Source organism: Aplosporella prunicola (assembly GCF_010093885.1).
Source record: "Aplosporella prunicola CBS 121167 unplaced genomic scaffold K452scaffold_14, whole genome shotgun sequence".
Classification (NCBI taxonomy): domain Eukaryota; kingdom Fungi; phylum Ascomycota; class Dothideomycetes; order Botryosphaeriales; family Aplosporellaceae; genus Aplosporella; species Aplosporella prunicola.
In genome coordinates this window covers 269413-280807 of record NW_022983542.1, presented here as the reverse complement: position 1 = coordinate 280807, position 11395 = coordinate 269413, and the positions used below count along the sequence as shown (strand labels likewise).

General features: G+C 59.9%; 6 protein-coding genes across 6 annotated transcripts; 2 read left to right on the top strand and 4 right to left on the bottom strand.

The window, feature by feature from the left end:
* Positions 1 to 176: 176 nt before the first annotated feature.
* Positions 177 to 846, bottom strand: K452DRAFT_287978 (uncharacterized protein). Its single transcript, XM_033540571.1, has one exon. It carries the CDS (start codon positions 680 to 682, stop codon positions 260 to 262), a length of 423 nt encoding a protein of 140 aa, XP_033396986.1. The 5' UTR covers positions 683 to 846; the 3' UTR covers positions 177 to 259.
* A 1334-nt stretch (positions 847 to 2180) lies between these two features.
* On the top strand, positions 2181 to 4680 carry K452DRAFT_298667 (uncharacterized protein; the record flags this gene model as incomplete). The annotated part of the gene is made up of 3 exons (XM_033542138.1): positions 2181 to 2747; positions 2833 to 3234; positions 3322 to 4680. 3 exons carry the CDS (start codon positions 2181 to 2183, stop codon positions 4678 to 4680), a joined length of 2328 nt encoding a protein of 775 aa, XP_033396985.1.
* A 404-nt stretch (positions 4681 to 5084) lies between these two features.
* On the bottom strand, positions 5085 to 6596 carry K452DRAFT_228739 (uncharacterized protein; the record flags this gene model as incomplete). The annotated part of the gene is made up of 2 exons (XM_033536985.1): positions 5085 to 6367; positions 6419 to 6596. The coding sequence occupies 2 exons, from the start codon at positions 6594 to 6596 to the stop codon at positions 5085 to 5087; spliced, it is 1461 nt and encodes a 486-aa protein (XP_033396984.1).
* Positions 6597 to 6757: 161 nt separating this feature from the next.
* Positions 6758 to 8195, top strand: K452DRAFT_351417 (uncharacterized protein). The gene is made up of 2 exons (XM_033545716.1): positions 6758 to 7061; positions 7113 to 8195. The coding sequence occupies exons 1-2, from the start codon at positions 6768 to 6770 to the stop codon at positions 8007 to 8009; spliced, it is 1191 nt and encodes a 396-aa protein (XP_033396983.1). The 5' UTR covers positions 6758 to 6767; the 3' UTR covers positions 8010 to 8195.
* Positions 8196 to 8352: 157 nt separating this feature from the next.
* Positions 8353 to 10532, bottom strand: K452DRAFT_318920 (uncharacterized protein). Its single transcript, XM_033544199.1, has 10 exons — positions 10306 to 10532; positions 10213 to 10249; positions 10086 to 10153; positions 9944 to 10034; positions 9718 to 9814; positions 9595 to 9671; positions 9430 to 9543; positions 9340 to 9378; positions 9261 to 9291; positions 8353 to 9164 (listed from the first exon to the last, which is right to left on the bottom strand). The coding sequence occupies exons 1-10, from the start codon at positions 10459 to 10461 to the stop codon at positions 8420 to 8422; spliced, it is 1455 nt and encodes a 484-aa protein (XP_033396982.1). The 5' UTR covers positions 10462 to 10532; the 3' UTR covers positions 8353 to 8419.
* Positions 10533 to 10941: 409 nt separating this feature from the next.
* K452DRAFT_287971 (uncharacterized protein) lies at positions 10942 to 11313 on the bottom strand. The gene has a single exon (XM_033540570.1). It carries the CDS (start codon positions 11248 to 11250, stop codon positions 11047 to 11049), a length of 204 nt encoding a protein of 67 aa, XP_033396981.1. The 5' UTR covers positions 11251 to 11313; the 3' UTR covers positions 10942 to 11046.
* Positions 11314 to 11395: the final 82 nt, after the last annotated feature.

Here is an 11395-nt window from a genome sequence, read left to right as displayed (position 1 = left end):
AATTAGAGACTAGTCCTGAGAGGGGACTAGTTTCCCTCCTGCAGTATACACTGTAATTTTTTGTTTTGTACTTTTACTTGGCTAATTTTTTTTTTTTTTTTTTTTTTTTTGCGCAGCGCGCATGACTCCACCTACCTGCTGCTGCTGCGATTGGGGTTGTGGAGGCCTACGGTCTATGGGTACGGAGGACGGAGGCCTCCGGCGTTGGGGGGCGGAGGTTTGCGGATTGCGTGCGTGCGTGTGGTCGGGGTTGCGAGTGTTAAGTGCGCGGAAAAGGTACGCTGTACGGCGTACGGGGTATGTACACGTAGGGTGGCAGTGTGCGTGTGCGTGTGCGTGTCAGCGCTTGCTTGAGCGCTTGCTCGCTTGGAGCTTGGAGCTGGCAACTTGCGTGCTGCCGCTGAGGTCGAGGGAGGGGGAGGGGAAAGGGAGTGAGAAAGGGAGTCGCTCGCGAAGGGGGCTGCAGACTGTGCACTACTGTGGGTGGGTTGTGGGTGCTTCTCGCTGCTGGCTGGCTTGCTTCTTCCTTCCTGCGACCTGCGACTTGCGTGCGCGCGCGCGAGTGTGTGTGTTTACCTAGGCATCGTGGGTGGGCATCGAGTAAGGACCAACCAAGCAAGACCCCAAAGACCAAGCTGGAGGTCTCGATCTCGAAGCCAGACAGACACATCGCCATCGCCATCGCAGCGCATCGACTAGGTATCGAGTCAACGCATCGCATCGATCACAGAAGGCTCTCGCCGCGGGATTCGCCTTCCCTCCGCAGTAACTATCTACCACGTCGGAGCCCCGCTAGCTCGCAGTCGCAGCTGTCGCGGCACCGAGGCGAGGCCCAAGGTACCTTGGGTAGGCTGCCGAAAGCCGTCGGCAGTGGTCGAGAAGGCTGAAGGATTCAGGCACGCAATTGGGGATTCTCTTGGCTTCGTCCTCGCAAGACCCATTGGTTCCTACAAGGCCACCAATGTGGTGGGTAGGAGGGCGCAAGGAGGACGAGGAGGGGTGGAGGGGTACGGAGCAGGTCCATCCTCCGCACGCCGCTGCCGCACGAGCGAGAGGGAGACCCATCTGTCGCATCCACGCATCCATCCTTCCTTTGCAGCGTCCTTGCCACACTAACTAGGTAGGTACTACGTACAGCGACTCTGACTCCTTCTCGCAGAAAGCCGGCGGCGCAGAGGCCCCCACCGCAAAGCTGGTCGAGACTCCGCGGCCGCCGTGTTGAGCAGCCCTTCGCCGCCGCAGGGTTCTGGCTCTGCCTCCGACACCGCCAGCACACCATGCAAGGAGCTACTATGTAAGACTATCTCCAGCGAGTGCTCGAGTCTTGGCCGCTGCGTGTCCCCACGAGGGGGGAGGGGTCGAGCCAAGAGCCAAGACGCGCGAGCACGATCGAGCTCGCGAGCGCGGAGGGGGAGGGTTGGCACCGATTTCGGGTGCGAGATCGCTTCCAGGTTTAGGAGAAGGAGGAAGAGGTGGGGGAGATGAGGGAGCAAGCCGCCCCTCTCATCTACCCTTTTCCCTCTTTCCCGCCCCTCGTTGAGTTGTTTTCCTTCCCTTTGATTTTTTGACTTAGTGGTGGTGATTGACAGGTTTGACGGCTTTGACGCCCGCGCCGCACAGACCGCGGTTCATGACGTCGATCGCAGATCAGAGATCAGATTTCCGGCAGATTCAGATTCGCGGGAGATCGTGGTGGCGAGGGCTGAGTGCGAGGCGTCATCGATTGTGTGGAAGGGGGAAGGAGGGAGAGAATGAGCAGCAGGAGCAGCAGCAGCCAGGACGAGCGTGAGATCATGGATGGATAGGTGGCGGCGATGATAGTGGTGGTAGTGGTAGTGCTGCTGCTGCTGCTTGTTGCTTGATGCTTTCTAGCTGTCTGCTACTACTACCTATCAAGGAATATCGCAGCTTGCTTTGTTCTACTCTACCCATTCCGTTCTTGCGCATGGACGAAGACGGCGCCCTCGCATACCACCTACCTACCCACCCATCCATCGCACCCCACGCGCGCGTGTAACCTCCGCACCCATCGATAGGTATCGATGTTCCTGACCCGCCTACGCCTAGCAGCAACAACGACAAGGACCCCGCGCCCCAGCACCAGCAGCATCAACACCAGCACCGCGCGCGCAACCCACGTTCTCTCCACCCTCCTCACTACCGTCGCCCCATCAATAACCATGGCCGCCAAACGCAAAGCCTCGACCGCAGACCCCTCCGCCGGCGCCCTCGCCGCCTCCCCGCCCCCCGCAAAGCGCATCACGCCCGTGCCCGTGCCCACCACCGCCTCCTCCGCGCGCAGAGCTGCGTCTTCGCGCGCCACAGCTGCGCGCGCCAGCACAGACGCGAATCCAGACACTAATCCGCAAGTTGTGGATTCAGCGGAGGCGCTGCGCGCGTCGCCGGATGGGGACGCGAGTGCTGGGATTGTGGGGGTGGCGGTGGAGCGGGGGGCCGGAGGGGGAGAGGGAGAGGGAGAAGAAATGGAGGGGGGAGTGAAAGGGAAGGGGAAGGGGAAGGGTAACGGGAAGGCGACGGCGAAGGCGAAGGGGAAAGCGGGTGTTAAGGTTGAGGAAGAGGAGGAGGACATGAAGGGCGCGGAGGGCGTGTTGGCAGGGGAGCTGGAAGCGGAGGCTGAGGCGGGCATGGAGGCCGATGAGGAGGAGGCGGTGCGCATAGCGTTGAGCCGACCGCCGCCGGTTCACAGCGATTACTTGCCGCTGCCGTGGAAGGGGCGGCTGGGCTACGTGAGTCTCCTCTACCTATCCACCAAAAGACTGCGCGTAGGCGCCAGTGGGCGAAGAGCAGCACACACACTAACGCACTTCCCAGGCCTGCCTAAACACATACCTCCGCTTCTCGACCCCGCCGGTCTTCAGTTCGCGCACCTGCCGCATCGCCTCGATCCTCGAGCACCGGCACCCGCTCAAGGACCCCTCGCAGCCAGAGCACGCGACCAAGAACCGCCCCGACAGGGAACAGCCGGCAGATGAGGCGCGCGGGCAGGCCTATGTGCAGAGTCTGGGGCTGGCGAACGCGAGAGATATTATCAAGATGGTGCGCTGGAATGACCGCTATGGCATCAAGTTCATGCGCCTGAGCAGCGAGATGTTCCCCTTTGCTAGCCATGAGGAGTACGGGTATACGCTTGCGCCATTTGCTGCGGACGTGCTGGCGGAGGCGGGGAAGGTGATTGCCGAGTTGGGGCATCGTGTGACGACGCATCCGGGGCAGGTAAGTACGCAGTGGAAGGCACTGAAGACGCCCACCCACCCCCCATCGCATAGATAGGTATATGCTAACACCCCAGCGCGGCCCTAGTTCACGCAACTCGGCTCGCCCCGCCAATCTGTCATCGACAACGCGATCCGCGACCTCATCTACCACGAAGAGATGCTATCGCTGCTGAAGCTGCCGCCGCAACAAGACCGCGACGCAGTAATGATCCTGCACCTAGGCGGCGTCTTCAACGACAAAGCCGCGACCATCGCCCGCTTCAAAGCCAACTACGCGCGCCTCTCACCCGCCATAAAGCGGCGGCTCGTGCTCGAGAACGACGACGTCAGCTGGCACGTCCACGACCTGCTGCCCATCTGCCAGGAGCTGGACATACCGCTCGTGCTCGACTTCCACCACCACAACATCCTGTTCGACAAGACGCAGCTGCGGGAGGGGACGGAAGACATCCGCGCGCTGTTCCCCGCGATTACCGAAACCTGGACTAGAAAGGGCATTACCCAGAAAATGCACTACTCGGAGCCGACCCCCGCAGCCATCACCCCCACCCAGCGCCGTAAACATAACCCCCGCCCCGCGACCCTGCCCCCTTGCCCTGATACCATGGACCTCATGATCGAGGCCAAGGACAAGGAACAGGCCGTCTTCGAACTCATGCGCAACTTCCGGCTGCCGGGCTGGGACAGGTTCAACGACATGATCCCGCACGTGCGCAGCGACGACAACCGGCCGCGGCCCGTGGCCAAAAAAGCTGCGCCGAAACGTAAATCTAAGAAAGGAGCCGCAGCCGAAGAAGACGAGGCAGCAGAGCCAGAGCCAGACGCAGAGCCTGCGCAAGTGGTTGTTGTGCCTAATGAAGACGTCGGCATGGGCGGCCCCGACTGCCGCGTCTACTGGCCCCCAGGCATGGAGGACTGGCTGCGCCCCGCCAAGCGCGTGATAGCGCCCAAAGCGGCAACCACGAGCGCCAAGCTGACGCCGGCGCAGAAGCGCAAGGCCAAGGCCGAGGCCGAGAAGGCCGCGGAGGCGGAGAAGGCCGCGGGAGCTGCGGGGGGTGAAGAGGACGGAGAAGACGGCGAAGAGGGCGAGGCGCCTGAAGTGACGAGCACGAAAGCAAAACGCCGCCGTGCCCCGGCTGGGAAAGAAACTGCTGCGCCAGCAAAGGCGAAGAAAGCGCCTACGACGAAATCGAAGGCGAAGGCGAAAGGGAAGACAAAGGCGAAAGTAGAAGAGAGTGAGGAAGAAGAAGAAGAAGAAGAAGCAGCAGAAAGCTCAGAGAACGCCGACCTGGACGCCGAGCTGCTGGATATAGACTCTGGCTCTGCTTCCGATGGCATGGACGTAGATGTACCGGCACGGAACGCGGGGGCGGGGCGGAGGAGCGCAAGAGCGAAGAGGGGGGGCCGGGTCAGCTATAAAGAGGATGGGGAGGGGAGTGAGTAGGGGGTAAGGGGTGTGTGTATAGAGTAAGGTAATAATAGACACAGTGCGTGCCTAGGTAGGTACCTATTTAGATTGGGTTTTAGGTTTGGACTTGTGTGTCCCTGAAGTGTGTATGTGTGTATGCTTGTTTGTTTGTATGTACGTAACATCGTTAAGATCTTTCGTGCGTCGGATGTACGGCGCGGCGCTTCTCGCGGTTTTTAGTCCTGCCGTTTGTCTGCCGTTTGTCTGTCTTTTCTCGCGCGTGATGGGCTGGGCCGCGAATGCCATTTTTGCGGATGTAGTATTTCGCGTAGACAGGACAGGACGACGACCAAGACGACGACAGCAATGACAGCAGCGGTGGCAGTAGGTAGTGGCACAGCAAAAAGCCAGTCCAGGCAGCACCCCTCCTTCACCCCCACTCACGCCCCCACCCCGACCATCGCCTCCGTCGTCCGCCCCAACCCCTCCTTAGCATAAAAGTCCATGGGATACGACCCGCGGGGCTCCACGTCATCGCCCTCGACCATCCATCCCGCCTCGCGCACCCCCAGCGCCACCAGCGCCTCGTACGGGCTCAGCAGCGGCCGCGGGAACGCGTAGCCCCAGTCGATGCTGAGGCGCGGGCACGCAATCTGCACCCAGGCCTCGACGCCGCCGTCGCTGTCGTCGCTGTCTGCCTCATCTCCGGCCTCGGCCTTACCGGCCTTGGCTCCGCCTCCGGCTGCGCTCATCAGCTGCAGCTTTCCGGGGAAGATCTCGCTGAGCAGGAGCTTGATGCAGGGGATGCCGCGGCGGCGAAGATGCTGCTCCAGCAGCGTGAGGGTGTGGGGATTTCCCTGCCGGCCCAGCGCGCCCAGAATCAAGCCCCATTTCCTGGCCTTGCGGGCGGCGAGGATGGCCGAGCGGCGCAGGGCGTACAGCTCGTCGTGGGCGTACGTCTCGTGCGTGAGGCGGCGGCTGTAGGGGTCGTAGCGGTAGGACGGCAGCGCGGGGTTGTGGATCTGCGCCGACTCGAGGTGGAAGCGGCCGTCGCCGATGTAGAGCAGCAGGTCTGCGGCGTTGGGGTCGTCGGCCGCAGCGCTGCTGCTGCTCTTGACCGCGATCTGGGGTGACGTGCAGCCGAGGATCTCGCCTTTGGAGAGCGGTGCGATTTGCGGGACTAGGACGCCGTAGCCCTCGCGCCGTAGCTGTGGTGCTAGGCCGTGTACGGTTGCGTTGAACTGGATCGTGCCCACCATGGCGATCGTCTTGCCCGGCGCAAAGTTGCGCTGGATTGTGTCGAGTAGGTGCTGCGTGTCGATGCCGATGGCGACGAAGACGTACAGCGTGGCGATGTTGGTGACGGCGACGGGGATCAGGCAGCTGTGCGCGTAGTGCACCAGCAGGTCGCAGCCGAGGGCGCGGGCGGTGAAGTCGTCGATGCAGCACGCGCCGTACGTCACGTCGCCCATGATGATGGTGGTGATGTTTGGGCAGAACTGCGTCAGGATGTCCGAGATGGTCGTGGCGAAGAGGAGCAGGCCCTCGGGAAACTGCAGCGCGACTGACTTGTGCCCGTGCGAGCGGATGCGGTGGATCGTCTTGTGGATCTCGAAGTTGTAGTTGGCGGGGAGCAGGGCGATGGCGGCGTTGATGTCGGCGTCGTCGAGAATGTCGGCGGGGATGTTGTTTAAAGCGCGGGCGGAGCGGCGGGGCTGCGCGACTGTCGGTGGGCCTCAGCATGCAGTACGTGTTTGTCGCGAAGCCTTCTTACCCTGTATGGCGCTGCTGTCCTCGATGTTGGCGTTGGGATCTGCCTTTGCGCGAGCGCTCTCGGCGGCCTTTCTGCCCACGAAGCGCTTCTTGGGCTGTTTGGGGGCGACATTCTGCTCGCGATCGAGCTCTTCGGCGGGCGTGGGGCCCAGATTGGTGGCGTCGCGGTCGTCTTCCATGGCGGGTGGTGGCGTGTGTCTGAGTGTGACTTTTCTGTACGGGTATAATTCTGGCCGGGATGTATTTAGCAGCACGCGCCTGCGAACATTCCAGCACGCTCAGCCCTACCGGCACTCGGGCCTTACCCCACATCCCTCTCATACCACCAAGTGCCACTCCAAATAAACATCATGTCCCTCACCATGTCCTTCCTCCAGAAACGCGCCTGTGCCCGTCTGGCCCGCACCGCCGTCCGTCCCGTCTGCTGGCGCTCCCTCGCCACCGCCACCACCACCACCACCACCAACACGCGCCCCATCAACGACCATGTCCGCATCGTCGAGGTCGGGCCGCGCGACGGCCTGCAGAACGAGAAGCAGACGATACCGCTAGACACGAAGATCGAGCTGGTCGAGCGCCTAGCACGCACGGGGCTGCAGACCATCGAAGCCGGCAGCTTCGTCAGCCCCAAATGGACGCCGCAGGTAACCAAAACCGCACGACGCGACTAACGTGGTGCTCATGCATGCGCGCAGATGGCCAATTCCTCGGAAATCCTCAACCACGTCCTCAACCACCCGCCACCGTCTGCCCTCCCCGTCACCTACCAGTTCCTGCTGCCGAATGAAAAGGGCCTCGACAATTTCCTCGACGTCTACAGCGCCCACGCCCTGCACGAGGTCAAGTCGTCGTCGTCCTCCTCCCAAGCCCCCAACACCGAGCCCTCAGGCCCCACGGGCTCCAGCACCTCCCCCCCAACCATCGAGCTCTCGATCTTCACCGCCGCGACCGAGACCTTCACGCAAAAAAACACAAACTGCAGCATCGCGGAATCGCTGCAACGATTCACGCCGCTAATCGCGCGCGCACGCTCACACAACCTCCGCGTACGAGCCTACATCTCCGTCGCGCTAGGCTGCCCCTACGAAGGGCCCGACGTGGACCCGCACGCCGTCGCCGCCCTCGCCGTGAACCTGCTCGAAATGGGCGCCGACACCATCTCCATCGCGGACACGACAGGGATGGGCACGGCACCGCGCACGCGCGAACTGCTCAAGACGCTCGCCGCCGCCGGCGTCGACATGGGCGACCTCGCGCTGCACTTCCACGACACGTACGGCCAGGCGCTCGTGAATGCCGTCGTGGGGCTCGAGGCCGGCGTGCGCGAGTTCGACGCCGCGGTTGCGGGGCTGGGCGGGTGTCCGTTTAGCCCGGGCGCGACGGGGAACGTGGCGACTGAGGACGTGGTGAGGCTTTTTGAGAGCTTGGGCCTGCGCACGGGTGTCGATATGGAGGAGTTGGCTAGCGCGGGGGAGTGGGTGAGCAGGGAGCTGGGGCGCGCGAATGAGAGTAGGGCTGGGAAGGCGACGTTGGCGCGGCTGAGGCGGGAGCGGGGGAAGAAGTTTGGCGAGACGAGGGGCGAGGCTGCGTGAGACGAGGGACGAGGCTGCATAGGCGCGGCTTTTACCTAGCTAGGCGTTTAGCTTATCGGCGTGTTTGTTTGCTCTTTGGCAGGATATAAGAAGTGCTTCAGTCAATCACTCACTCACTGCGTACGGCCGAGCGAAAAATACCACCATACCACACAGCCCATATCTAAGCTTAAACTCCTACATCCCAAACCGGCAACTCCAGTTCCTGCAGCCTCGAACGTAGGGGTAAAATCTCGAATCCACCAGCCAATGAGACGTCGAGCGCAGAGCTCAGGCGCGGAAGAGAGGGCCGTGCGTGCGTGTGGCATGGGCATGGGAGGGCGAGTGAATGAATGACTGAGTGGGCGGAACGATTTCCATATTCGTGTGCATGCGTATTACCTACTAAGCACCAACCATACCTACCAACACTACGACCCAAACCCGCTCCTCTGCCTACTAAACCCCGGCCTCACACTCGACGGCTGCTGCGTCTCCCAAGCCCTCAAGCAGTCCCTCACGTCCTCCAGCGCCGGATCATAGCGAGCGGACACAACCTCACTGTACTGGCGCACCACGCGCGTCATGCGGATCCCCGCCTCGGGGACATCGTCCTCGGGCGCCGGGGCGCCGCTGTCCGTGTCGTCGTCGTCGTCGCCGCCACCTCCGCCCATGCTCCCGGGCAGGCTGGGTTCGCGGGGCCCGCTGACCGTCGTCGTCCATCGCGCTGGTATGTCTGCCGGGGTGTGCAGGTCGGGCGGGAGCGCCACGCTCGACGTCTTGCGCGAGGGGGGCTGGAGCGGGGTGTGCAGGCCTGAGGGCGCGGCGCCTGCTGCTCCTGCTGCTGTTGTAATATTGCTGGCGTAGGCTTCCGTGCTGTAGTGGTATGGGTGCGCGTCGCTGGAGCTGGAGCCCGAGGGCCAGTCGGGCAGGAACGTCGTGAAGGAGACGGGGGAGAGCGCGGATGCGTTGAGAGACGTCGCTCCCGGGGCGGTGCCTGCTGCTTCGTTGGATTCTTTGGCCATGCTGAGCTTGCTGCTGACTGCGCGCGTGGCGAGGCCTAGGGCGTGCCCGGCTTTGCGGAAGAGAGGCAGCAGCGCGGGGAAGCAGGCTACCCAGAGGCCGCAGTGGCCTTCGCAGTGCGTCCATACGCCGATGTAGGTCGCCGTGTAGGTCCTGGGATGTGGTTAGTATTGGTGGGTATTTTTAGATTGACTTTGTCCGTAACCCGGCTGGCTTTTGACATGAACGCGAAAGTGCTTTCGGACTTACGTATTGACGTCTATTTGATATCTCATGATTGCTTCAAAACGTCAGTGTCATGAAAATAACCAAGTGGTTGCATACATACCAACCAACCGTATAATACCAGTCACTATCGTGAAGATGCCTGTATGATATAAGCGAACGTAATCTCATTCGTTCTGGATAGACTGCTGACCGACTGCAAAGGTAAGTCCGACGCGAACGGCGCGAATGTCGAACTTCAACCCCTTGTATAGCAGCCACATTGGCATGAGCAGCAGAATACAATCGAATAATACTCCAAACCCGGCTACGAACTACGTCAGTTTATCCTGTGATTATGCGAAAGAGTGGATGTTACCATGAACGAAGACCAGCCTCTCCTCGTGTTCAATTGACATGCAATTCGCGTGTCCCGATGCCTTGTCCCATAGATCTCTGCCAATGTAAACATAAAATCCCACATGCTCCGGAAGCAACTTACCCAATTGGATCGCATTCAAACAAGACGATGCAAAATGAGATGAGGGTAAGGACAGCGATACCAACTCCCACGCTATAGATTAGTACAAGGAAATTTCCTAGATAGTTGTCAGATGTTCCTCGACCACATAGTAAGTTGTTTGTCTTAGGGCAGGTTCACATTATAGTATCGAATGGCTGGTGTTCGGGTTTCGACGATGTAAACAGCGGCAGATGTAACAACTTACTATCCTTGGTCAAGCGAAGCATGACAGCATCAATCGATAGGCGGACGAATCCTGTTCCCAAAAAGTACAGTAATTGTTGGGTCGCGAGAAGCTTTCGATCATGGTCAGTGTTCAAGTCTTTCCTCTGACACAGACCACATACAGCGAAGTAGGTATGGACCTCGTTTGGTGGTACCTCCCATATGTTCTTGCCAGAGCCGTTGTAGGTTTCTTACAGGGCCGGATTAATGGCGGGCCCTTGACATGACTATAGTCCATGTCGGACTCACCAGCGAGTTCGCAAGACGTTTGTCCAAGGAGGAAGATCTATACGAAACTTGGTTGTTAGGTCTCAAAGTAGCAAACGAGTGAGAAGAACTCACCCAAGCAATCACTGCCAAAGCATCATCCGGACCTGGATTTCTGATCATGAAGAACCGTACGTAGAGACGCGCGAGCATAAAGACAGAGGAGATGATAATCAAGGAAACGGTCAGATCCCATAGGATCAGAGTCCTTCCATCCATTCCTTGAGGCATGATGACAAGTGATGGAGAGATGCAGCGGTGATTACACGATGTAAAGTAAATCCAGAACGTGAGCGAAGCTGCCAAGGTAAAATACAGACGAAGGGTCGTTCTTGCTATGTTTGTATGTTTTTGAGGCTACGGGAAGGGACATGCGAAGCGGCCAATCGCAACCGACTGAGTGCTTGCGGATAGTGACAGTGATTCTAGAAAACGGGAGTCTGAGACATGAGGCATTATGCAGCTTACACTCCATTACGCCTTGGATCAGTGAAGCATATGTCTGTTGCGAGAGAGGTAATTTAAATGATCGCAACTAGCCCGTCGACAAATATTCGAAGTTTCTTGAGAATATAACTGTAGTTTAACCCCGAAGGTTCCATGTTGTGCTGCATGGTTAGCAGGCACTCGATACTAGTGGTTCGGGCTCGAGGTCGAGTCTTTCTGAAAAAGGACATCATAGGCCCATTGCACCCGATTGAGACACCATGTCTTGGTAAACGCGCGCAGTCTTGGCGAAATGCGGCGAACACAGACGGTTACCGGACCATGGTCAACATAGCCGGAAGAGCAGTCTTTGTTCGATGGCTATGAACTTCAGGCTGGTCCATGATTGAGCATGACCCCCGTTCCCAGCGAAGTGAGTGGCAATGGATGGTGGTGGCAGAAATCAAGAGGTGGGTTCGGAGGTGCGTGCGGCGGTGATTTGCGGAGCGAGGTCGGTTGAGCAGTTAATCGTGGCCGATTTGCAACGGCATGGACCTCGGCATGGAGCTGGAACCAGTCATTGAATGATGACATTGAGATTTTTTCGTGTGCTGAACTTCTGTCCGGTCGGCAATTGGGATGTTTTCTGACCCCGCGGTGTTGGAGGCGGGCGGACAGAAGGTGGACGTGGTCAGGGATCGGCGGCGGCCCTCGTCACCGCGCGTGAGCTCCAACGAGG

What these genes read in the sequence shown, in the direction of transcription:
- K452DRAFT_351417 (XM_033545716.1), top strand. Translation starts at nt 6,768, where the DNA reads ATGTCCCTCACCATGTCCTTCCTCCAGAAACGCGCCTGTGCCCGTCTG. An exon ending in GCCCCAAATGGACGCCGCAG is followed by an intron (nt 7,062 to 7,112) that starts GTAACCAAAACC and finishes GCATGCGCGCAG; the next exon opens with ATGGCCAATTCCTCGGAAAT.
- K452DRAFT_287971 (XM_033540570.1), bottom strand. Translation starts at nt 11,250, where the DNA reads ATGTCATCATTCAATGACTGGTTCCAGCTCCATGCCGAGGTCCATGCC.
- K452DRAFT_287978 (XM_033540571.1), bottom strand. Translation starts at nt 682, where the DNA reads ATGGCGATGGCGATGTGTCTGTCTGGCTTCGAGATCGAGACCTCCAGC.
- K452DRAFT_318920 (XM_033544199.1), bottom strand. Translation starts at nt 10,461, where the DNA reads ATGCCTCAAGGAATGGATGGAAGGACTCTGATCCTATGGGATCTGACC. An exon ending in GCTTCGCTTGACCAAGGATA is followed by an intron (nt 9,815 to 9,943) that starts GTAAGTTGTTAC and finishes ACAACTATCTAG; the next exon opens with GAAATTTCCTTGTACTAATC. An exon ending in TTTGAATGCGATCCAATTGG is followed by an intron (nt 9,672 to 9,717) that starts GTAAGTTGCTTC and finishes TTACATTGGCAG; the next exon opens with AGATCTATGGGACAAGGCAT.